Here is a 25,964-nt window from a genome sequence, read left to right on the forward strand (position 1 = left end):
TCGTAACTCAAATATTCTCCTCCACGATCAGATCATAGGAATTTTATTTTCTTGTTACGATGATTTTCTACTTCACTCTGAAATTCTTTGAACTTTTCAAATGTTTCAGACTTGTGTTTCATTAAGTAGATATACCCATATCTGCTTAAGTCATCTGTGAAGGTGAGAAAATAACGATATCCGCCACGAGCCTCAATATTCATCGGACCACATACATCTGTATGTATGATTTCCAACAAATCTATTGCTCTCTCCATAGTACCGAAGAACGGTGTTTTAGTCATCTTGCCCATGAGGCATGGTTCGCAAGTACCAAGTGATTCATAATCAAGTGGTTCCAAAAGTCCATCAGTATGGAGTTTCTTCATGCGCTTTACACCGATATGACCTAAACGGTAGTGCCACAAATAAGTTGCACTATCATTATTAACTCTGCATCTTTTGGCTTCAACACTATGAATATGTGTGTCACTACTATCGAGATTCCTCAAAAATAGACCACTCTTTAAGGGTGCATGACCATAAAAGATATTACTCATATAAATAGAACAACCATTATTCTCAGATTTAAATGAATAACCGTCTCGCATCAAACAAGATCCAGATATAATGTTCATGCTTAACGCTGGCACCAAATAACAATTATTTAGGTCTAATATTAATCCCGAAGGTAGATGTAGAGGTAGCGCGCCGACTGCGATCACATCGACTTTGGAACCGTTTCCCACGCGCATCGTCACCTCGTCCTTAGCCAATCTTCGCTTAATCCGTAGTCCCTGTTTCGAGTTGCAAACATTAGCAACAGAACCAGTATCAAATACCCAGGTGCTACTGCGAGCATTAGTAAGGTACACATCAATAACATGTATATCACATATACCTTTGTTCACCTTGCCATCCTTCTTATCCGCCAAATACTTGGGGCAGTTCCGCTTCCAGTGACCAGTCTGCTTGCAGTAGAAGCACTCAGTTTCAGGCTTAGGTCCAGGTTTGGGTTTCTTCTCTTGAGTAGCAACTTGCTTGTCGTTCTTTTTGAAGTTTCCCTTCTTCTTCCCTTTGCCCTTTTTCTTGAAACTAGTGGTCTTGTTGACCATCAACACTTGGTGCTCCTTCTTGATTTCTACCTCCGCAGCTTTCAGCATTGCGAAGAGCTCGGGAATAGTCTTATTCATCCCTTGCATATTATAGTTCATCACGAAGCTCTTGTAGCTTGGTGGCAGTGATTGGAGAATCTGTCGATGACGCAATCATATGGAAGATTAACTCCCAATTGAATCAAGTGATTATTATACCCAGACATTTTGAGTATATGCTCACTGACAGAACTGTTCTCCTCCATCTTGCAGCTGTAGAACTTATTGGAGACTTCATATCTCTCAATCCGGGCATTTGCTTGAAATATTAACTTCAACTCCTGGAACATCTCATATGCTCCATGACGTTCAAAACGTCGTTGAAGTCCCGATTCTAAGCCGTAAAGCATGGCACACTGAACTATCGAGTAGTCATCAGCTTTGCTCTGCCAGATGTTCATAACATCTGGTGTCGCTCCAGCAGCAGGCCTGGCACCCAGCGGTGCTTCCAGGACGTAATTCTTTTGTGCAGCAATGAGGATAATCCTCAAGTTACGGACCCAGTCCGTGTAATTGCTACCATCATCTTTCAATTTTGCTTTCTCAAGGAACGCATTAAAATTCAACGGAACAACAGCACGAGCCATCTATCTACAATCAAGTATAAACAAGCAAGATACTATCAGGTACTAAGTTTCATGATAAATTTAGGTTCAATTAATTTACTTAAAGAACTCCCACTTAGATAGACATCCCTCTAATCCTCTAAGTGATTGCGTGATCCAAATCAACTATACCAGGTCCGATCATCACGTCAGATGGAGTAGTTTCATTGGTGAACATCACTATGTTGATCATATCTACTATATGATTCACGCTCGGCCTTTCGGTCTCCATGTTCCGAGGCCATATCTGTATATGCTTGGCTCGTCAAGTATAACCTGAGTATTCCGCGTGTGCAACTATTTTGCACCCGTTGTATTTGAACGTAGAGCCTATCACACCCGATCATCACGTGGTGTCTCAGCACGAAGAACTTTCGCAACGGTGCATACTCAGGGAGAACACTTCTTGATAATTAGTGAGAGATCATCTTATAATGCTACAGTCAATCAAAGCAAGATAAGATGCATAACAGATAAACATCACATGCAATCAATATAAATGATATGATATGGCCATCATCATCTTGTGCTTGTGATCTCCATCTTCGAAGCACCATCGTGATCACCATTGTCACCGGCGTGACACCTTGATCTCCATCGTAGCATCGTTGTCGTATCGCCAATCTTATGCTTCCACGACTATCGCTACCTCTTAGTGATAAAGTAAAGCATTACAGCGTGATTGCATTGCATACAATAAAGCGACAACCATATGGCTCCTGCCAGTTGCCGATAACTCGGTTACAAAACATGATCATCTCATACAATAAAATTTAGCATCATGTCTTGACCATATCACATCACAACATGCCCTGCAAAAACAAGTTAGACGTCCTCTACTTTGTTGTTGCAAGTTTTACGTGGCTGCTACGGGCTTAAGCAAGAACCAATGTTACCTACGCATCAAAACCACAACGATAGTTTGTCAAGTTGGTGTTGTTTTAACCTTCGCAAGGACCGGCGTAGCCACACTCGGTTCAACTAAAGTTGGAGAAACTGTCACCCGCAAGACACCTATGTGCAAAGCACGTCGGGAGAACCGGTCTCGCGTAAGCGTATGCGTAATGTCGGTCCGGGCCGCTTCGTCCAACAATACCGCCGAACCAAAGTATGACATGCTGGTAAGCAGTATGACTTATATCGCCCACAACTCACTTGTGTTCTACTCGTGCATATAACATCAACATATAAAACCTAGGCTCTGATACCACTGTTGGGGAACGTAGTAATTTCAAAAAAATTCCTACGCACACGCAAGATCATGATGATGCATAGCAACGAGAGGGGAGAGTGTGATCTATGTACCCTTGTAGATCGACAACGGAAGCGTTTGGTTGATGTAGTCGTACGTCTCCACGGCCCGACCGATCAAGCACCGAAACTACGACACCTCCGAGTTCTAGCACACGTTAAGCTCGATGACGATCCCCGGGCTCCGATCCAGCAAAGCGTCGGGGAGGAGTTCCGTCAGCACGACGGCGTGGTGACGATCTTGATGTTGTACCATCGCAGGGCTTCGCCTAAGCACCGCTACAATATGACCGAGGTGGAATATGGTGGAGGGGGGCACCGCACATGGCTAAGGAACGATCAAGAAGATCAACTTGTGTGTCTAGGGGTGCCCCTCTGCCCCCGTATATAAAGGAGCAAGGGGAGGAGGCCGGCCGGCCCCTATAGGCGCGCCAGGAGGAGTCCTCCTCCTAGTAGGAGTAGGACTCCTACTAGAAGGGGGAAAGAAGTGGGGAGGGAGAGGGAAAGGGGGGCGCCGCCCCCCTCTCCTAGTCCAATTCGGACCAGGGGGAGGAGGCGCGCGACCCACCTCTGGCAGCCCCTCTCTCTCCACTAAGGCCCATATGGCCCATTACTTCTCCCGGGGGGGTTTCGGTAACCCTCCGGCTCTCCGGTTTTCTCCGAAATCACCCGGAACACTTCCGGTGTCCGAATATAGCCGTCCAATATATCAATCTTTATGTCTCGACCATTTCGAGACTCCTCGTCATGTCCGTGATCACATCCGGGACTCCGAACTAACTTCGGTACATCAAAACTCATAAACTCATAATATAACTGTCATCGAAACCTTAAGCGTGCGGACCCTACGGGTTCGAGAACAATGTAGACATGACCGAGACACGTCTCCGGTCAATAACCAATAGCGGAACCTGGATGCTCATATTGGCTCCTACATATTCTACGAAGATCTTTATCGGTCAGACCGCATAACAACATACGTTGTTCCCTTTGTCATCGGTATGTTACTTGCCCAAGATTCGATCGTCGGTATCTCAATACCTAGTTCAATCTTGTTACCGGCAAGTCTCTTTACTCGTTCTGTAATACATCATCTCGCAACTAACTCATTAGTTGCAATGCTTGCAAGGCTTATGTGATGTGCATTACCGAGAGGGCCGAGAGATACCTCTCCGACAATCGGAGTGACAAATCCTAATCTCGAAATACGCCAACCCAACATGTACCTTTGGAGACACCTGTAGAGCACCTTTATAATCACCCATTTACGTTGTGACATTTGGTAGCACATAAAGTGTTCCTCCGGCAAACGGGAGTTGCATAATCTCATAGTCATAGGAACATGTATAAGTCATGTAGAAAGCAATAGCAACATACTAAACGATCGGGTGCTAAGCTAATGGAATGGGTCATGTCAATCAGATCATTCACCTAATGATGTGATCCCGTTAATCAAATAAAAACTCTTTGTTCATGGTTAGGAAACATAACCATCTTTGATTAACGAGCTAGTCTAGTAGAGGCATACTAGTGACACTCTGTTTGTCTATGTATTCACACATGTATTATGTTTCCGGTTAATACAATTCTAGCATGAATAATAAACATTTATCATGATATAAGGAAATAAATAATAACTTTATTATTGCCTCTAGGGCATATTTCCTTCAGCACCAGCCCACCTGGGGCTGGTCCCCTCCCACACTTGGCCCATGCAGCCCTCCGGGGCTTGTGGCCCCACTTGGTGGACCCCCGGGACCCTCCCGGTGGTCCCGGTACGTTACCGATAAACCCCGAAACCCTTCCGGTGACAAAAACAGGACTTCCCATATGTAAATCTTTACCTCCGGACCATTCCGGAACTCCTCGTGATGTCCGGGATATCATCCGGGACTCCGAACAACATTCGGTAACCACGTATATCTATTCCTTATAACCCTAGCGTCATCGAACCTTAAGTGTGTAGACCCTACGGGTTCGGGAACCATGCAGACATGACCGAGACGTTCTCCGGTTAATAACCAACAGCGGGATCTGGATACCCATGTTGGTTCCCACATGTTCCACGATGATCTCATTGGATGAACCACGATGTCGAGGATTCGATCAATCCCGTATACAATTCCCTTTGTCTAGTGGTACGATACTTGCCCGAGATTCGATCGTCGGTATCCTGATACCTTGTTCAATCACGTTACCGGCAAGTCTCTTTACTCGTTCCATAACACATCATCCCGTGATCAACTCCTTGGTCACATTGTGCACATTATGATGATGTCCTACCGAGTGGGCCCAGAGATACCTCTCCATTTACACGGAGTGACAAATCCCAGTCTCGATTCGTGCCAACCCAACAGACACTTGCGGAGATACCTGTAGTGTACCTTTATAGCCACCCAGTTACGTTGTGACGTTTGGCACACCTAAAGTATTCCTACGGTATCCGGGAGTTGCACAATTTCATGGTCTAAGGAAATGATACTTGACATTTAGAAAAGCTTTAGCATACGAACTACACGATCTTTGTGCTAGGCTTAGGATTGGGTCTTGTCCATCACATCATTGTCCTAATGATGTGATCCCGTTATCAACGACATCCAATGTCCATGGTCAGGAAACCGCAACCATCTATTGATCAACGAGCTAGTCAACTAGAGGCTTACTAGGGACATGGTGTTGTATATGTATCCACACATGTATCTGAATTTCCTATCAATACAATTCTAGCATGGATAATAAACGATTATAATGAACAAGTAAATATAATAATAACCAATTTATTATTGCCTCTGGGGCATATTTCCAATAGTCTCCCACTTGCACTAGAGTCAATAATCCAGTTCACATCGATATGTGATTAACACTCAAGGTCACATCCCCATGTGACCAACACCCAAAGAGTTCTGGGTTTGATCATGTTATGCTTGTGAGAGAGGTTTCAGTCAACGGGTCTGCAACATTCAGATCCGTATGTACTTCGCAAATTTCTATGTCATCTTGTAGATGCAACTACTACGCTACATTTGGAGCCATTTCAAATAACTGTTCTACTTGGAGCTATTCTTAATTGTTGCTCCATTATACGTATCTGGTATCTCTACTCAGAGCTATCCGGATAGGTGTTAAGCTTGCATCGACGTAACTCTTTACGTCGAACTCTTTATCACCTCCATAACCGAGAAACATATCCTTATTCCTCTAAGGATAATTTAGACCGCTATCTGGTGATCTACTCCTAGATTACCTTTGTACCCTCTTGCCAGATATGTGGCAAGGCACACATCAGGTGCGGTACTCAGCATGGCATACCGTATAGAGCCTATGACAAAAGCATAGGGGACGACCTTCGTCCTTCCTCTTTCTTCTGCCGCGGTCGAGCTTTAAGTCTTAACTTCATACCTTACAACTCATGCAAGAACTCCTTCTTTGACTGATCCATCTTGAACACCTTCAAGATCATGTCAAGGTATGTGCTCATTTGAAAGTACCATTAAGCGTTTTGATCTATCCTTATAGATCTTGATGCTCAATGTTCAAGTAGCTTAATTCAGGCTTTCCATTGGAAAACACTTTCAAATAACCCTATATGCTTTCCAGAAATCCTACGTCATTTCTGATCAACAATATGTCTACAACATATATTCATCAGAAATTCTATAGTGCTCCCACTCACTTCTTTGGAAATACAAGTTTCTCATAAACTTTGTATACACCCAAAATCTTTGATCATCTCATCAAAGCATACATTCCAACTCCGAGATGCTTACTCCAGTCCTTAGAAGGATTGCTGGAGCTTTGCATACTTATTAGCATCTTTCAGGATTGACAAAACCTTCCGGTTGTATCACATACAACCTTTCCTCAAGAAAATCATCGAGGAAACAATGTTTGACATCCTATCTGCAAGATTTCATAAATAATGCTAATATAATTCCAATAGACTCTTAGCATCGCTACGAGTGAGAAAGTCTCATCGTAGTCAACTCCTTGAACTTGTCGGAAAACATCTTAACGACAAGTCGAGCTTTCTTAATGGTGACATTTACCATCATTGTCTGTCTTCCCTTTAAAAATCCATCTGTACTCAACAGCCTTACGACCATCGAGCCGTTCTGCCAAAGTCTACACTTTGTTTTCATACATGGATCCTCTCTCGGATTTTATGGCATCGAGCCATTTATCGGAATCCGGGCCCACCATCGCTTCTCCATAGCTCGTAGGTTCACTGTTGTCTAGCAACATGACTTCCAAGACAGGATTACGTACCACTCTGAAGTAGTACGCATCCTTGTCATCCTACGAGGTTTGGGAGTGACTTGGTCCGAAGTCTCATGATCAATATCATAAGCTTCCACTTCAATTGGTGTAGGTGCCACAGGAACAACTCTTTGTGCCCTGCTATACACTAGTTGAAGTGACGGTTCAATAACCTCATCAAGTCTCCACCATCCTCCCACTCAATTCCTTTGAGAGAAACTTTTCCTCGAGAAAGGACCCGATTCTAGAAACAATCCCTTATTACTTTCAGATCTGAGACAGGAGGTATACCCAACTGTTTTGGGTGTCCTATGAAGATGCATTTATCCGCTTTGGGTTCGAGCTTATCAGCCTGAAACTTTTCACATAAGCGTCGCAGCCCCAAACTTTTAAGAAATGACAGCTTAGGTTTCTCTAAACCATAGTTCATACGGTGTCATCTCATCGGAATTACGTGGTGCCCTATTTAAAGTGAATGTGGTTGTCTCTAATGCCTAACCCATAAACTATTGTGGTAATTCGATAAGAGACATCATGGTATGCATCATATCCAATAGGGTGCAGTTATGATGTTCGGACACACCATCACACTATGGTGTTCCAGGCTGTATTAGTTGTGAAACAATTTCCACAATGTCTTAATTCTGTGCCAAACTCGTAATTCAGATATTCATCTCTATGATCATATCATAGACATTTTATCCTCTTGTCACGACGATCTCTCACCTTCACCGTGAAATTACTTGAACCTTTCAATAATTCAGACTCGTGATTCATCAAGTAAATATACTCAACATCTACTCAAATCATCTGTGAAGTAAGAACATAATGATATCCACTACACGCCTCAGCACTCATTGGACTGCACACATCAAAATGTATTACTTCCAACAAGTTGCTTTCTAGTTCCATTTTACTGAAAACGAGGCTTTCAGTCATCTTGCCCATGTGGTATGATTTGCATGTCTCAAGTGATTCAAAATCAAGTGAGTCCAAACGGTCCATTTGCATGGAGTTTCTTCATGCATATACACCAATAGACATGGTTCGCATGTCTCAAACTTTTCAAAATGAGTGAGCCCAAAGATCCATCAACATGGAGCTTCTTCATGCGTTTTATACCGATATGACTTACGTGGCAGTGCCACAAGTAGGTGGTACTATCATTACTATCTTATATCTTTTTGGCATGAACATGTGTATCACTACGATCGAGATTCAATAAACCATTTATTTTAGTTGCAAGACCATTGAAGGCATTATTCAAATAAACAGAGTAACCATTATTCTCCTTGAATGAATAACCGTATTGTGACAGACATAATCCAGTCATGTCTATGCTCAACGCAAGCACCAATCTCGATGGTAGAGGGAGCGCGATGCTTGATCACATCAAGCTTGTGAAAAACTTCCAACACATATCGCCAGCTCACCTTTAGCTAGTCTCCGTTTACTCCGCAGCTTTTATTTCGAGTTTACTAACATTTAGCAACCGAACCGGTATCTAATACCATAGTGCTACTAGGAGTACTAGTAAAGTACACATTAACACAATGTATATCCAATATACTTCTATCAACTTTGCCAGCCTTCTCATCTACCAAGTATCTAGGGTAATTCTGCTCCAGTGGTTGTTCCCCTTATTACAGAAGCACTTAGTCTCGGGTTTGGGTTCAACCTTGGGTTTCTTCACTAGAGCAGCAGCTGATTTGCCGTTTCATGAAGCATCCCTTTTTGCCCTTGCCCTTCTTGAAACTAGTGGTTTCACCAACCATCAACAATTGATGCTCCTTCTTGATTTCTACTTTTGTGGTGTCAAACATCGCGAATATCTCAAGGATCATCATATATGTCCCTGATATATTATAATTCATCACGAAGCTCTAGCAGCTTGGTGGTAATGACTTCAGAGAAATATCACTATCTCATCTGGAAGATCAACTCCCACTCGATTCAAATGATTATTGTACTCAGACAATCTGAGCACAAGCTCAACAATTGAGCTTTTCTCCCTTAGTTTGCAGGCTAAGAAATTCGTCGGAGGTCTTATACCTCTTGACGTGGGCACGAGCCTGAAATCCCAATTTCAGCCCTCGAAACATCTCATATGTTTCGCGACGTTTCAAAACGTCTTCGGTACCTCAACTCTAAACCGTTTAACTGAACTATCACGTAGTTATCAAAATGTGTATGTCAGATGTTCGCAACATCCACAGATGACGTTTGAGGTTCAGCACACTGAGCGGTGCATTAAGGACATAAGCCTTCTATGAAGCAATGAGGACAATCCTCAGTTTACGGACCTAGTCCGCATAATTGCTACTATCATCTTTCAACTAAATTTTCTCTAGGAACATATCTAAACAGTAGAACTGAAGCGCGAGCTACGACATAATTTGTGAAGACCTTTTGACTATGTTCGGGATAATTAAGTTCATCTTATGAACTCCCACTCAGATAGACATCCCTCTAGTCATCTAAGTGATTACATGATCCGAGTCAACTAGGCCGTGTCCGATCATCACGTGAGACGGACTAGTCAACATCGGTGAACATCTTCATGTTGATCGTATCTACCATACGACTCATGCTCGACCTTTCGGTCTCTTGTGTTCCGAGGCCATGTCTGTACATGCTAGGCTCGTCAAGTCAACCTAAGTGTTTCGCGTGTGTAAATCTGTCTTACACCCGTTGTATGTGAACGTTAGAATCTATCACACCCGATCATCACGTGGTGCTTCGAAACGACGAACTTTCGCAACGGTGCACAGTTAGGGGGAACACTTTCTTGAAATTTTAATGAGGGATCATCTTATTTACTACCGTTGTTCTAAGCAAATAAGATGCATAAACATGATAAACATCACATGCAATCAAATAATAGTGACATGATATGGCCAATATCATATAGCTCCTTTGATATCCATCTTGGGGCTCCATGATCATCTTGTCACCGGCATGACACCATGATCTCCATCATCGTGTCTCCATGAAGTTGCTCGCCAACTATTACTTCTACTACTATGGCTACCGGTTAGCAATAAAGTAAAGTAATTACATGGCGTTGTTCAATGACACACAGGTCATACAATAAATAAAGACAACTCCTATGGCTCCTGCCGGTTTTCATACTCATCGACATGCAAGTCGTGATTCCTATTACAAGAACATGATCAATCTCATACATCACATATCATTCATCACATTCTTCTTGGCCATATCACATCACATAGCATACCCTGCAAAAACAAGTTAGACGTCCTCTAATTGTTGTTTGCATGTTTTACGTGGCTGCTATGGGTTTCTAGCAAGAACCTTTCTTACCTACGCAAAAACCACAACGTGATATGCCAATTGCTATTTACCCTTCATAAGGACCCTTTTCATCGAATCCGATCCGACTAAAGTGGGAGAGACAGACACCCGCCAGCCACCTTATGCAACTAGTGCATGTCAGTCGGTGGAACCAGTCTCACGTAAGAGTACGTGTAAGGTCGGTCCGGGCCGCTTCATCCCACAATGCCGCCGAATCAAGATTGGACTAGTAACGGTAAGCATATTGAACAAAATCAATGCCCACAACTACTTTGTGTTCTACTCGTGCATAGAAACTACGCACAGACCTAGCTCATGATGCCACTGTTGGGGAACGTAGCAGAAATTCAAAATTTTCCTACGTGTCACCAAGATCTATCTATGGAGAAACCAACAACGAAGGGAAGGAGAGTGCATCTACATACCCTTGTAGATCGCTAAGCGGAAGCATTCAAGAGAATGGGGTTGAAGGAGTCGTACTCGTCATGATCCAAATCACCGGAGATCCTAGTGCCAAACGGACGGCACCTCCGCGTTCAACATACGTACAGCCCGGTGACGTCTCCCATGCCTTGATCCAGCAAGGAGAGAGGGAGAGGTTGAGGAAGACTCCATCCAGCAGTAGCACAACGGCGTGGTGGTGGTGGAGGAGTGTGGTACTCCAGCAGGGCTTCGCCAAGCACCGTAAGAGATGACGAGGGAGAGGGGTAGGGCTGCGCCAAGAAGGAGAGGAACTCGTGTGTCTTGGGCAGCCCAAACCTCAAGTATATATAGGGGGAGGGGAGGGGTCACGCCCCCACCTAGGGTTCCCTCCCTAGGGGTGGCGGCAGCCCCCAGATCCTATCTGGGTGGCAGCCAGGTGGAGGGGGAGAGGGAGGCGCACCAGGCATGGGCCCTAAGGCCCATCTGCCCTTAGGGTTTGCCCCCCTTCCTCCCCTTAGGCACCTTGGGCCCCTGTGGGGGGCGCACCAGCCCACCTGGGGCTGGTCCCCTCCCACACTTGGCCCATGCAGCCCTCCGGGGCTTGTGGCCCCACTTGGTGGACCCCCGGGACCCTCCCGGTGGTCCCGGTACGTTACCGATAAACCCCGAAACCCTTCTGGCGACCAAAACAGGACTTCCCATATATAAATCTTTACCTCCGGACCATTCCGGAACTCCTCGTGACGTCCGGGATATCATCCGGGACTCTGAACAACATTCGGTAACCACGTATATCTATTCCTTATAACCCTAGCGTCATCGAACCTTAAGTGTGTAGACCCTACGGGTTCGGGAACCATGCAGACATGACCGAGACGTTCTCCGGTTAATAACCAACAGCGGGATCTGGATACCCATGTTGGTTCCCACATGTTCCACGATGATCTCATCGGATGAACCACGATGTCGAGGATTCGATCAATCCCATATACAATTCCCTTTGTCTAGTGGTACGATACTTGCCCGAGATTCGATCGTCGGTATCCTGATACCTTGTTCAATCTTGTTACCGGCAAGTCTCTTTACTCGTTCCGTAACACATCATCCCGTGATCAACTCCTTGGTCACATTGTGCACATTATGATGATGTCCTACCGAGTGGGCCCAGAGATACCTCTCCGTTTACACGGAGTGACAAATCCCAGTCTCGATTCATGCCAACCCAACAGACACTTTTGGAGATACCTGTAGTGTACATTTATAGCCACCCAGTTATGTTGTGACGTTTGGCATTACCAAAGTATTCCTACGGTATCCGGGAGTTGCACAATCTCATGGTCTAAGGAAATGATACTTGACATTTAGAAAAGCTTTAGCATACGAACTACACGATCTTTGTGCTAGGCTTAGGATTGGGTCTTGTCCATCACATCATTCTCCTAATGATGTGATCCCGTTATCAATGACATCCAATGTCCATGGTCAGGAAACCGCAACCATCTATTGATCAACGAGCTAGTCAACTAGAGGCTTACTAGGGACATGGTGTTGTCTATGTATCCACACATGTATCTGAGTTTCCTATCAATACAATTCTAGCATGGATAATAAACGATAATCATGAACAAGGAAATATAATAATAACCAATTTATTATTGCCTCTAGGGCATATTTCCAACATCTTCGTCTTCATCTACTGGTGTAGGGTGAAGGAAATATGCCCTAGAGGCAATAATAAAGTTATTATTTATTTCCTTATATCATGATAAATGTTTATTATTCATGCTAGAATTGTATTAACAGGAAACATAATACTTGTGTGAATACATAGACAAACAAAGTGTCACTAGTATGCCTCTACTTGACTAGCTCGTTAATCGAAGATGGTTATGTTTCCTAACCATAAAAAAAGAGTTGTTATTTGATTAACGGGATCACATCATTAGGAGAATGATGTGATTGACATGACCCATTCCATTAGCTTAGCACCCGATCGTTTAGTATGTTGCTATTGCTTTCTTCATGACTTATACATGTTCCTATGACTATGAGATTATGCAACTCCCGTTTGCCGGAGGAACACTTTGTGTGCTACCAAACGTCACAACGTAACTGGGTGATTATAAAGGAGCTCTACAGGTGTCTCCAAAGGTACATGTTGGGTTGGCGTAATTCCAGATTAGGATTTGTCACTCCGATTGTCGGAGAGGTATCTCTGGGCCCTCTCGGTAATGCACATCACATAAGCCTTGCAAGCATTGCAACTAATGAGTTAGTTGTGAGATGATGTATTACGGAACGAGTAAAGAGACTTGCCGGTAACGAGATTGAACTAGGTATTAAGATACCGACGATCGAATCTCGGGCAAGTAACATACCGATGACAAAGGGAACAACGTATGTTGTTATGCGGTCTGACCGATAAAGATCTCCGTAGAATATGTGGGAGCCAATATGAGCATCCAGGTTCCGCTATTTGTTATTGACTGGAGACGTGTCTCGGTCATGTCTACATTGTTCTCGAACCCGTAGGGTCCGCACGCTTAAGGTTTCAATGACAGTTATATTATGAGTTTTGATGTACAGAAGGAGTTCGGAGTCCAGGATGAGATCGGGGACATGACGAGGAGTCTCGAAATGGTCGAGACGTAAAGATCGATATATTGGACGACTATATTCGGACATCGAAAAGGTTCCGAGTGATTCGGGTATTTTTCGGAGTACCGGGGAGTTACGAGAATACGTATTGGGCCTTATTGGGCCATACGGGAAAGAAGAAAAAGGGCCTCAAGGGTGGCCGCATCCCTCCCCTTGGTCTGGTCCGAATTGGACTAGGGAAGGGGGGCGCCCCCTTCCTTCCTTCTCCTTTTCCCTTCCTCTTTTCCTATTCCATATGGGAGGTGGAATCCTACTAGGACTAGGGAGTCCTAGTAGGACTCCACACTTGGCGCGCCCCCTCCTAGGGTCGGCCTCCTCCTCCCTTGCTCCTTTATATACGGGGGCAAGGGGGCACCTCTAGACACAAGTTGATCCACGTGATCATATTCTTAGCCGTGTGCGGTTCCCCCTTCCACCATAATCCTCAATAATATTGTAGCGGTGCTTAGGCGAAGCCCTGCGACGATAGAACATCAAGATCGTCACCACGCCGTAGTGCTGACGGAACTCTTCCCCGACACTTTGCTGGATCGGAGTCCGGGGAGCGTCATCGAGCTGAAGGTGTGCCAAGAACTCGGAGGTGCCGGAGTAACGGTGCTTGATCGGTCGGGCCGTGAAGACGTACGACTACATCAACCGCGTTGTGCTAACGTTTCCGCTGTCGGTCTACAAGGGTACGTAGATCACACTTTCCCCTCTCGTTGCTATGCATCACCATGATCTTGCGTGTGCGTAGGATTTTTTTTGAAATTACTACGAAACCCAACAGTGGCATCGTAGCCTAGGTTTATGTGTTGATGTTATATGCACGAGTAGAACACAAGTGAGTTGTGGGCGATATAAGTCATACTGCTTACCAGCATGTCATACTTTGGTTCGGCGGTATTGTTGGACAAAGCGGCCCGGACCGACATTACGGTACGCTTACGCGAGACCGGTTCTCCCGACGTGCTTTGCACAAAGGTGGCTAGCGGGTGACAGTTTCTCCAACTTTAGTTGAACCGAGTGTGGCTACGACCGGTCCTTGCGAAGGTTAAAACAGCACCAACTTGACAAACAATCGTTGTCGTTTTGATGCGTAGGTAAGATTGGTTCTTGCTTAAGCCCGTAGCAGCCACGTAAAACTTGCAACAACAAAGTAGAGGACGTCTAACTTGTTTTTGCAGGGCATGTTGTGATGTGATATGGTCAAGACATGATGCTAAATTTTATTGTATGAGATGATCATGTTTTGTAACCGAGTTATCGGCAACTGGCAGGAGCCATATGGTTGTCACTTTATTGTATGCAATGCAATCGCGCTGTAATGTTTTACTTTATCACTAAGCGGTAGCGATATTCGTGGAAGCATAAGATTGGCCAGACGACAACGATGCTACGATGGAGATCAAGGTGTCGCGCCGGTGACGATGGTGATCAAGACGGTGCTTCGAAGATGGAGATCGCAAGCACAAGATGATGATGGCCATATCATATCACTTATATTGATTGCATGTGATGTTTATCTTTTATGCATCTTATCTTGATTTGATTGACGGTAGCATTTTAAGATGATCTCTCACTAATTATCAAGAAGTGTTCTCCCTGAGTATGCACCATTGCGAAAGTTCTTCGTGCTGAGACACCACGTGATGATCGGGTGTGATAGGCTCTACGTTCAAATACAACGTGTGCAAAACAGTTGCACACGCGGAATACTCAGGTTATACTTGACGAGCCAAGCATATACAGATATGGCCTCGGAACACGGAGACCGAAAGGTCGAGCGTGAATCATATAGCAGATATGATCAACATAACGATGTTCACCAATGAAACTACTCCATCTCACGTGATGATCGGACATGGTTTAGTTGATTTGGATCACGTAATCACTTAGAGGATTAGAGGGATGTCTATCTAAGTGGGAGTTCTTAAGTAATATGATTAATTGAACTTAAATTTATCATGAAACTTAGTCCTGGTAGTATTTTGCAAATTATGTTGTAGATCAATAGCTCGCGTTGTTGCTTCCCTGTGTTTATTTTGATATGTTCCTAGAGAAAATTGTGTTGAAAGATGTTAGTAGCAATGATGCGGATTGGATCCGTGATCTGAGGTTTATCCTCATTGCTGCACAGAAGAATTATGTCCTTGATGCACCGCTAGGTGACGGACCTATTGCAGGAGCAGATGCAGACGTTATGAACGTTTGGCTAGCTCAATATGATGACTACTTGATAGTTTAGTGCAGCATGCTTAATGGCTTAGAATCGGGACTTCAAAGACGTTTTGAACGTCATGGAGCATATGAGATGTTCCAGGAGTTGAAGTTAATATTTCAAGCAAATACCCGAGTTGAGAGATATGAAGTCTCCAACAAGTTCTATAGCTAAAAGATGGAGGAGAATCGCTCAACTAGTGAGCATGTGCTCAGATTGTCTGAGTACTACAATCGCTTGAATCAAGTGGGAGTTAATCTTCCAGATAAGATAGTGATTGACAGAATTCTCTAGTCACCATCACCAAGTTAGTAGAACTTCGTGATGAACTATGATATGCAAGGGATAACGGAAACGATTCCCAAGCTCTTCGTAATGCGGAAATTGACGAAGGTAGAAATCGAGAAAAACATCAAGTGTTGATGGTAGACAAGACCACTAGTTTCAAGAAAAGGGCAGAGGGAAGAAGGGGAACTTCAAGAAGAACAGCAAGCAAGTTGCTGCTCAAGTGAAGAAGCCCAAGTCTGGTCCTAAGCCTGAGACTAAGTGTTTCTACTACAAAGGGACTGGTCACTGGAAGCGGAACTACCCCAAGTGATTGGCAGATAAGAAGGATGGCAAAGTGAACATAAGTATATTTGATATACATGTTATTGATGTGTACTTTACTAGTGTTTATAGCAACCCCTCAGTATTTGATACTAGTTCAGTTGCTAAGATTAGTAACTCGAAACGGGAGTTGCAGAATAAACAGAGACTAGTTAAGGGTGAAGTGACGATGTGTGTTGGAAGTGGTTCCAAGATTGATATGATCATCATCGCACACTCCCTATACTTTCGGGATTAGTGTTGAACCTGAATAAGTGTTATTTGGTGTTTGCGTTGAGCATGAATATGATTTGATCATGTTTATTGTAATACGGTTATTCATTTAAGTAAGAGAATAAATTGTTGTTCTGTTTACATGAATAAAATCTTATATGGTTACACACCCAATGAAAATAGTTCGTTGGATCTCGATCGTAGTGATACACATAATCATAATATTGAAACCAAAAGATGCAAAGTTAATAATGATAGTGCAACTTATTTGTGGCACTACCGTTTAGGTCATATTGGTGTAAAGCGCATGAAGAAACTCCATGCTAATGGGTTTTTGGAATCACTTGATTATGAATCAGTTGATGCTTGTGAACCATGCCTCATGGGCAAGATGACTAAAACGCCGTTCTCCGGAACTATGGAGCGAGCAACTGACTTATTGGAAATAATACATACTGATGTATGAGATCCGATGAGTGTTAAGGCTTGCGGCGGGTATCATTATTTTCTGACCTTCACAGATGATTTGAGCAGATATGGGTATATCTACTTAATGAAACATAAGTCTGAAATATTTGAAAAGTTCAAAGAATTTCAGAGTGAAGTGGAGAATCATCGTAACAAGAAAATAAAAGTTTCTACGATATGATCGCAGAGGTAAAATATTTGAGTTACGAGTTTGGCCTTCAGTTAAAACAATGTGAAATAGTTTTACTACTCACGCCACCTGGAACACCACAGCATAATGGTGTGTCCGAACATCATAACCGTACTTTATTAGATATGGTGCGATCTATGATGTCTCTTATCGATCTAGCACTATCGTTTTGGGGTTATGCATTAAAGATAGCTACATTCACGTTTAAAAGGGCACCATCTAAGTCCGTTGAGATGACACAATCTGAACTGTGGTTTGGCAAGAAACCAAAGTTGTCATTTCTTAAAGTTTGGGATTGTGATGCTTATATGAAAAGTTTCATCCTGATAAGCTCAAACCCAAATCGGAGAAATATGTCTTCATAGGATACCCAAAGGAGACTGTTGGGTACACCTTCTATCACAAATCCGAAGGCAAGACTTTTGTTGCTAAATTCGGAGTTTTTCTAGAGAAGGAGTTTCTCTCGAAAGAAGTGAGTGGGAGGAAAGTAGAACTTGATGAGGTAACTGTACCTGCTCCCTTATTGGAAAGTAGTTCATCACAGAAATCTGTTCCTGTGACTACTACACCAATTAGTGAGGAAGCTAATGATGATGATCATGTAACTTCAGATCAAGTTACTACCGAATCTCGTAGGTAAACCAGAGTGAGATCTGCACCAGAGTGGTACAGTAATCCTGTTCTGTAAATCATGTTACTAGACCATGACGAACTTGCGAACTATGAGGAAGCGATGATGAGCCCAGATTCCGCGAAATGGTTTGAGGCCATAAAATCTGAGATATGATCCATGTATGAGAACAAAGTATGGACTTTGATGGATTTGCCCGATGATCGGCAAGCCATAGAAAATAAATGGATCTTCAAGAGGAATACGGACGCTGATAGTAGTGTTACTATCTACAAAGCTAGAATTGTCGCAAAAGGTTTTCGACAAGTTCAAGGTGTTGACTACGATGAGATTTTCTCACTCGTATATATGCTTAAGTCTGTCCGAATCATGTTAGCAATTGCCGCATTTTATGAAATCTTGCAAATGGATAAACAAAACTGCATTCCTTAATGAATTTCTTAAAGAAGAGTTGTATATGATGCAACCAGAAGGTTTTGTCAATCCTAAAGGTGTTAACAAAATATGCAAGCTCCAACGATCCATCTATGGACTGGTGCAAGCATCTCGGAGTTGGAATATACGCTTTGATAAGTTGATCAAAGCATATAGTTTTATACAGACTTACGGTGAAGCTTGTATTTACAAGAAAGTGAGTGGGAGCACTACAACATTTCTGATAAGTATATGTGAACAACATATTGTTGATCAGAAATAATGTATAATTTTCTGGAAAGCATAAAGGAATATTTGAAAGGAGTTTTTCGAAGAAAGACCTCGGTAAAGCTGCTTACATATTGAGCATCAAGATCTATAGAGATAGATCAAGACGCTTGATAAGTTTTTTCAATGAGTACATACCTTGACAAGATTTTGAAGTAGTTCAAAATGGAACAGTCAAAGAAAGAGTTCTTGCCTGTGTTGGAAGGTGTGAAATTGAGTAAGACTCAAAGCCCGACCACGGCAGAAGATAGAAATAGAATGAAAGTCATTCCCTATGCCTCAGCCATAGGTTCTATAAAGTATGTCATGCTGTGTACCAGACCTATTGTATACCCTACACTGTATTAAGCAAGGGGTACAATAGTGATCTAAGAGTAGATCACTAGACAGCGGTCAAAATTATCCTTAGTGGAATAAGGAAATATTTCTCAATGATGGAGGTGACAAAAAGGTTCGTCGTAAAAAGTTACGTCGATGCAAGTTTTGACACAGATCTGGATGACTCTAAGTCTCGATCTAGATACATATTGAAAGTGGGAGCAATAAGCTAGAGTAGCTCCGTGCAGAGCATTGTTGACATAGAAATTCACAAAATACTTACGGATCTGAATGTGACAGACCCGTTGACTAAAATTATCTCACAAGCAAAACATGATCACACGTTAGTACTCTTTGGGTGTTAATCACATAGCGATGTGAACTAGATTACTGACTCTAGTAAACCCTTTGGGTGTTGATCACATATCGATGTGAACTATGGGTGTTAATCACATGGTGATGTGAACTATTGCTGTTAAATCACATGGCGATGTGAACTAGATTATTGACTCTAGTGCAAGTGGGAGACTGAAGGAAATATGCCCTAGAGGCAATAATAAAGTTATTATTTATTTCCTTATATCATGATAAATGTTTATTATTCATGCTAGAATTGTATTAACCGGAAACATAATACTTGTGTGAATACATAGACAAACAAAGTGTCACTAGTATGCCTCTACTTGACTAGCTCGTTAATCGAAGATGGTTATGTTTCCTAACCATAAACAAAAGAGTTGTTATTTGATTAACGGGATCACATCATTAGGAGAATGATGTGATTGACATGACCCATTCCATTAGCTTAGCACCCGATCGTTTAGTATGTTGCTATTGCTTTCTTCATGACTTATACATGTTCCTATGACTATGAGATTATGCAACTCCCGTTTGCCGGAGGAACACTTTGTGTGCTACCAAACGTCACAACGTAACTGGGTGATTATAAAGGAGCTCTACAGGTGTCTCCAAAGGTACATGTTGGGTTGGCGTATTTCGAGATTAGGATTTGTCACTCCGATTGTCGGAGAGGTATCTCTGGGCCCTCTCGGTAATGCACATCACATGAGCCTTGCAAGCATTGCAACTAATGAGTTAGTTGTGAGATGATGTATTACGGAACGAGTAAAGAGACTTTCCGGTAACGAGATTGAACTAGGTATTAAGATACCGACGATCGAATCTTGGGCAAGTAACATACCGATGACAAAGGGAACAACGTATGTTGTTATGCGGTCTGACCGATAAAGATCTTTGTAGAATATGTGGGAGCCAACATGAGCATCCAGGTTCCGCTATTGGTTATTGACTGGAGACGTGTCTCGGTCATGTCTACATTGTTCTCGAACCCGTAGGGTCCGCACGCTTAAGGTTTCAATGACAGTTATATTATGAGTTTATGAGTTTTGATGTACCGAAGGAGTTCGGAGTCCCAGATGAGATCGGGGACATGACGAGGAGTCTCGAAATGGTTGAGACATAAAGATCGATATATTGGACGACTATATTCGGACATCGGAAAGGTTCCGAGTGATTCGGGTATTTTTTGGAGTACCGGAGAGTTACGGGAATACGTATTGGGCCTTATTGGGCCATACGGGAAAGAAGAAAAAGGGCCTCAAGGGTGGCCGCACCCCTCCCCTTCGTCTGGTCCGAATTGGACTAGGGAAGGGGGGCGCCCCCTTCCTTCCTTCTCCTTTTCCCTTCCTCTTTTCCTATTCCATATGGGAGGTGGAATCCTACTAGGACTAGGGAGTCCTAGTAGGACTCCACACTTGGCGCGCCCCCTCCTAGGGCCGTCCTCCTCCTCCCTTGTTCCTTTATATACGGGGGCAAGGGGGCACCTCTAGACACAAGTTAATCCACGTGATTATATTCTTAGCCGTGTGCGGTGCCCCCTTCCACCATAATCCTCGATAATATTGTAGCGGTGCTTAGGCGAAGCCCTGCGACGGTAGAACATCAAGATCATCACCACGCCGTCGTGCTGACGGAACTCTTCCCCGACACTTTGCTGGATCGGAGTCCGGGGAGCGTCATCGAGCTGAACGTGTGCCAAGAACTCGGAGGTGCCGGAGTAACGGTGCTTGATCGGTCGGGCCGTGAAGACGTACGACTACATCAACCGTGTTGTGCTAACGCTTCCGCTGTCGGTCTACAAGGGTACGTAGATCACACTCTCCCCTCTCGTTACTATGCATCACCATGATCTTGCGTGTGCGTAGGAATTTTTTTGAAATTACTACGAAACCCAACATAGGGCCTCCCATAAATATCCGGATCTTCATTGTTAGGTCGGCATTCTTATCCACTAATACTTCAATTTATTCTTCATAATCTTCACGCGTAGCCTTGAGTTCTTCCTCCAGTTCCTTGATTCTTGTCCTTGCCTTCTTCAGGTCTATCATGTCGGCGCACATCTGGTTCTCCTGACGTCGAATGTGCTGGTTTAATTCCTGGATAAAAGCTGCAATTGATCTATCATTTCTGGTGCTGAGCATCTCGCAGTGCTCATCTCGGCGCCCACAAATCTGGTAGATAGTATCCTTGAGATAATTGCGGTAGACTTCTCCAATGCGTCCCATGACAATGTGAGCTGCCATGCTCTTTCCTAGACTCCAAGTTGGTGCATCAAAAGAAAACTCTATGGGCTCAGTGACTGGCATGAACGTCCTTCCTGGAACTTGAACTTGAATTATCCAGCGCTCTTCTTCAGGTAAGGTGGCGTTGTAGGTTCCGGTGAAGCTTGGTACTCCTATGTTCAGGTATCTAGTGACTTCCTTCAAGTGACGTCCAAAGGGTGTATCTTCATCCGGTTGCGTGAACTTGTTCCTTGCATCCGCCATCCTAAAGAGTAGAAAAGATGAGAGGTCAGAAGACAAGAGAGTGAATAGTGATCTAGGTCTTTAGCTTAATGGTCATGTCCTACAGTCAGCGTGTGCTCTGATACCATCTTTGTAGCGACCAGACCTCAAACAGTCTGATCTCTGTGCTCAGGTGTCATCCCTGGATCAGTAATGCTAACACCACACAGTACTTGAAGGATTTATAACAGAGTAGCAATCACACACTTATTACATCGAGTGTCTCAATAGAGAACTTATTAAAATAAATATGGCTTAAGGCCATCTAATAACGATAACAGCGGAAGGCTTAGAAGATAAGTGAGTTCATCAACTCCAACGGCATCACTGAGTATAGAACCACGACCTAAAACTCCTTAATCGTCGTCTGAAAAGTCTGCAACATTAACGTTGCAGCCCAAAACGGGTCAGCACATGGAATATGCTGGCAAAGTAACACATAGAGAGTAATGGAATGGAACAGCTATACTATATGCATATTTGGCTGGTGGAAAGCTCTATGGTTACACTTTTGCGTAAAGCTGATTTTTCCCTACTGCAAAAGAATAAATTTTATTTAACTATCATGGTAGTTGTTAAACATTGAGAATGGTTGACAGCATTCTCAATCCCAATTAAGCATCATCATTAAACAAAACCCATCAAAATTAAATTTTAGAGTAACATGTTGAGATTCACATGATAATCCAAGTACTAGATACTCAAGATGTCCATAACCGGGGACACGGCTAACCATGATTAGTTTATACACTCTGCAGAGGTTTGCGCACTTTTCCCCACAAGACTCGATCGCCTCCGTTTGGTTTCTCGCACTACACGGTGTTTGAGAAACGGATGACCGAGACATAGTCTTTCAGAAGCGCTAGCACCTTACGATGGATAGACCGTTACACCTACTTTCCCCTACATCTGCTAGTCTATCCTGTAAGAGTTCGCACGACTTAATCAACTATGCTAGAGCCCATAATAGCTTGTGGCTGCACACAGAAGTTTCTAGTATGAAAATATCTCATGATCCCTTTGGGCCTGGGTGGCGGTCCATAAAGAAAAACAGGCAATCCTGGAATATCCAGGTACCTCAATCCACCCAGATGTGTGTTTAAGTTGCCACCTTAGATAAACCATTAATTAACAAACTCACATCTGTCATGGATATCACTCACCCAATCCACATCTATTAGCATAGCATAGCAATAGTAAGCAAACGTAGAAGTAACTCCCAAAGGTTTGATAATACAACAGGTAATAGGTACTACCTCAACTACTTCTCATCCCACAATTTAATTAGATCCTAATCATGCAATGTTTGAGGGTTGATCTAATGCAATAAAACTGGGTAGTAGGAGGTATGATCAAAGTGTTACTTGCCTTGCTGATGATCCGCGAAACCTAGAGATTCGAAGTAACAGGCGGCGCACTCCGGGTATTCTATCGCAGACAAACAAACAAGCATACAATAAGTATTCATCTAATGCACAGGTAAAACTCAAATAAGAGATCTAACCAGAAGGTTCAACTTAAGAACTCCGGTTTGCAAAAAGAATCAAATCAAACGAAGCAACGAAAGTCAAACGGCGAAAGAAACAAACTTCGTTCTACTAATCTGGATCTAAGTCAATTTTTACAGTGGCAAAAACTTGTTTAAGTTGGTTAAACGGATAGAGGTTTCGAGACGAAACTCCAGGCGCTTGAATCGCCTGATTCCGATAAACGAGCGAAAAGTTATACTAAAACGAAAATCGGATCAGGAATCGCGATCAGAAAATCGCGGATTTAATCCGAGAAAAGAAAAACGACGAACGTTCGCTAGAACGAACGAACGCACGAACGCTCGCTATTTAAATAAATCGGAAAAACCGATCTATTTTAAAAAAACGGAACTAAAAAAACGAACAAAACCGTCGGAAAAACCGAACGATTTTTCAGAAAAAAAAACCGTCGACAAAAAAAAACTACCCCGACAACTCCGGCGACGGATCCGGCGGCGACGGCGGTGCTCTGGCGGCGGCGGCGGCGCGAGGCGGCGTTGCGGCGATCGCCGGCGGCGCGGGGCGGCGAAGGCGGCGGCGGCGGCGCTAGGGCGGCGGGGCTGGGGCGCTAGGGTTTGGGAGTTCCCGGGCTGGGCTCCCCAGCTTATAAAGCCTGGACGGGCCTAGTGTCCGGGTCGGACACGGCCCGTAGGTCGGTTGCATTTTTTTAATTATTCTACGCAGAAAAACAAATAAAAGAAATACTAAATGGACTCTAAAAATCCCGAAATAAATTTTCCCCGGCTTCTAAAATCAAGCCGCACAAGGTGAACATTTATTTGGGGCCTAAACGAAATTTTGAAAAACGCGCATTTTTCCTAAATTCAAATAAAATAGCAAATAAAACCAAATAAAATCTTATTTGATTTTTATTAAATCCTCAATATTTCTTTATTTTGGGAAAGTCATTTTATTCCCTCTCTCATATTTTTTTAATAGAAATAATTGAAGATAAAATAAATAAAACCAAATGATCCTATTCTCAAAATTTGAAAAAAACTCAAATATGAAAATAACGAAATCCCTAACTCTCTCCGTGGGTCCTTGAGTTGCGTAGAATTTCTAGGATCAAAACCAAAAGCAAATAAATTATGATATGCAATGATGATCTAATGTATAACATTCCAAATTGAAAATTTGGGATGTTACAACAAATGAGTTGTCCAAATCTTTGCAAAAGAGGGATCAAGATATTGTTAATGCAATGGCACTTGTTAGTTTGGCAAAGAGTAGAATGCAACACTTGAGGTCTCATGGTTGGGAAGAATTCCTTGCAAAGCTAACCTTATTTTGCAACAAGCATGACATTCAAGTTCCTTTGTGGGAGGATACTTATGAGCATCATGGAAGATCACGTCGGTATTATGAAGTACAAACAAATGATGATCGTTATAGAAGAGAGGTATATCTTGGTGTCATTGATCAAACCATTCAAAAGCTTGACAATCGGTTTGATGAGGTTAATATGGAGTTGCTTATTTGCATGTCGGCTTTGAATCCAATCAACTCATTTGCTTCTTATGATGCACTCAAGGTAATGAGACTTGCTGAATTCTATCCCATGGACATATCAAGCACAGATTTGATAAGGCTAGAATTTCAACTTACTACTTTCATTGATGATATGAGACAAGATGATAGGTTTAGAAATGCAAGTAATATTGGTGAGCTCTCCATTATGCTTGTTGCAACAAAGAAGCATGTTCTTTATGATTTGGTCTACTTACTCATCAAATTGATATTGATTTTACCGGTGGCGACGGCGAGTGTTGAAAGAGTATTTTCAGCAATGAATCTAGTGAAAAGTAAGTTGAGGACTACTATGAGTGATGATCGCTTGAATGATTGCTTGGTGACATTTATTGAACGAGATGTGTTCATGAAAGTAAGTGAAGATGACATGGTTGATGCTTTTATGGCAATGCAAAAACGTAGAGTTACCTAGTGATGTAATTTTCTACTTGTGCTTCTTTTGTGTAAGACTATTCGTATTGTAATTTCGCATATTTGAGATATATTTTGTGAACTAAATTTTTGTGAAATTTGAATTGAGCTATTTATATTATTATTTTGCCATATTTTGTCTGACACTTGGATTAGTAGGGAAAAAAATTAGAGTGCACACCCTTCATTCCATTGCTGGGTACGCCACTGATCATGAGTGTCAAGTTTAACCCACGCATTATCAGGAGGAACCCACCTGGGCTGCACCACATTCAACAATATCACATGTGGTTGTTTCTCTGTTTTTTCATAGGTTATCACCACTTTGCCTTTGCTTGGATCAGATGAAAGCTCAGTTTTAAGACCAATCATAGAGTCTAGATAACTCACAAGTGATAGGTTTCTCTGTGTTCTCACTTTGCCTTGTCAACGATTAACATCCACCGTAGGAATACGTACAACTGACAACATATATGGATCAGTTGCTAGTCTGGGTGAGATGGTATGGTACATATGCAATCTAGACCATAATCCAAAAGAGATCTTGGCACCGCTTTGATATCATCCTTAAGTGGTAGGACGTCGTGTCTCTCCACAATGGTAATCCTTCTAAGGCCATCTCCATAATTTTTATGCTTGTCTTGCAGGAATTTT

General features: G+C 42.9%; 1 protein-coding gene across 1 annotated transcript in view; it reads left to right on the forward strand.

Moving 5' to 3' along the window:
• LOC147970340 (uncharacterized) overlaps positions 1 to 25,311 on the forward strand; it is a 45,762-nt gene extending 20,451 nt beyond the window's left edge. Inside the window, exon 2 of the mRNA XM_087522632.1 lies at positions 24,526 to 25,311. Coding sequence (XP_087378758.1) covers positions 24,526 to 25,311 — 786 coding nt within the window. The remainder of the gene's footprint in view (positions 1 to 24,525) is intronic.
• Positions 25,312 to 25,964: the final 653 nt, after the last annotated feature.

Source organism: Triticum urartu, chromosome 5A, assembly GCF_056163025.1.
Source record: "Triticum urartu cultivar PI428250 chromosome 5A, HENAU_Tu73, whole genome shotgun sequence".
NCBI lineage: Eukaryota > Viridiplantae > Streptophyta > Magnoliopsida > Poales > Poaceae > Triticum > Triticum urartu.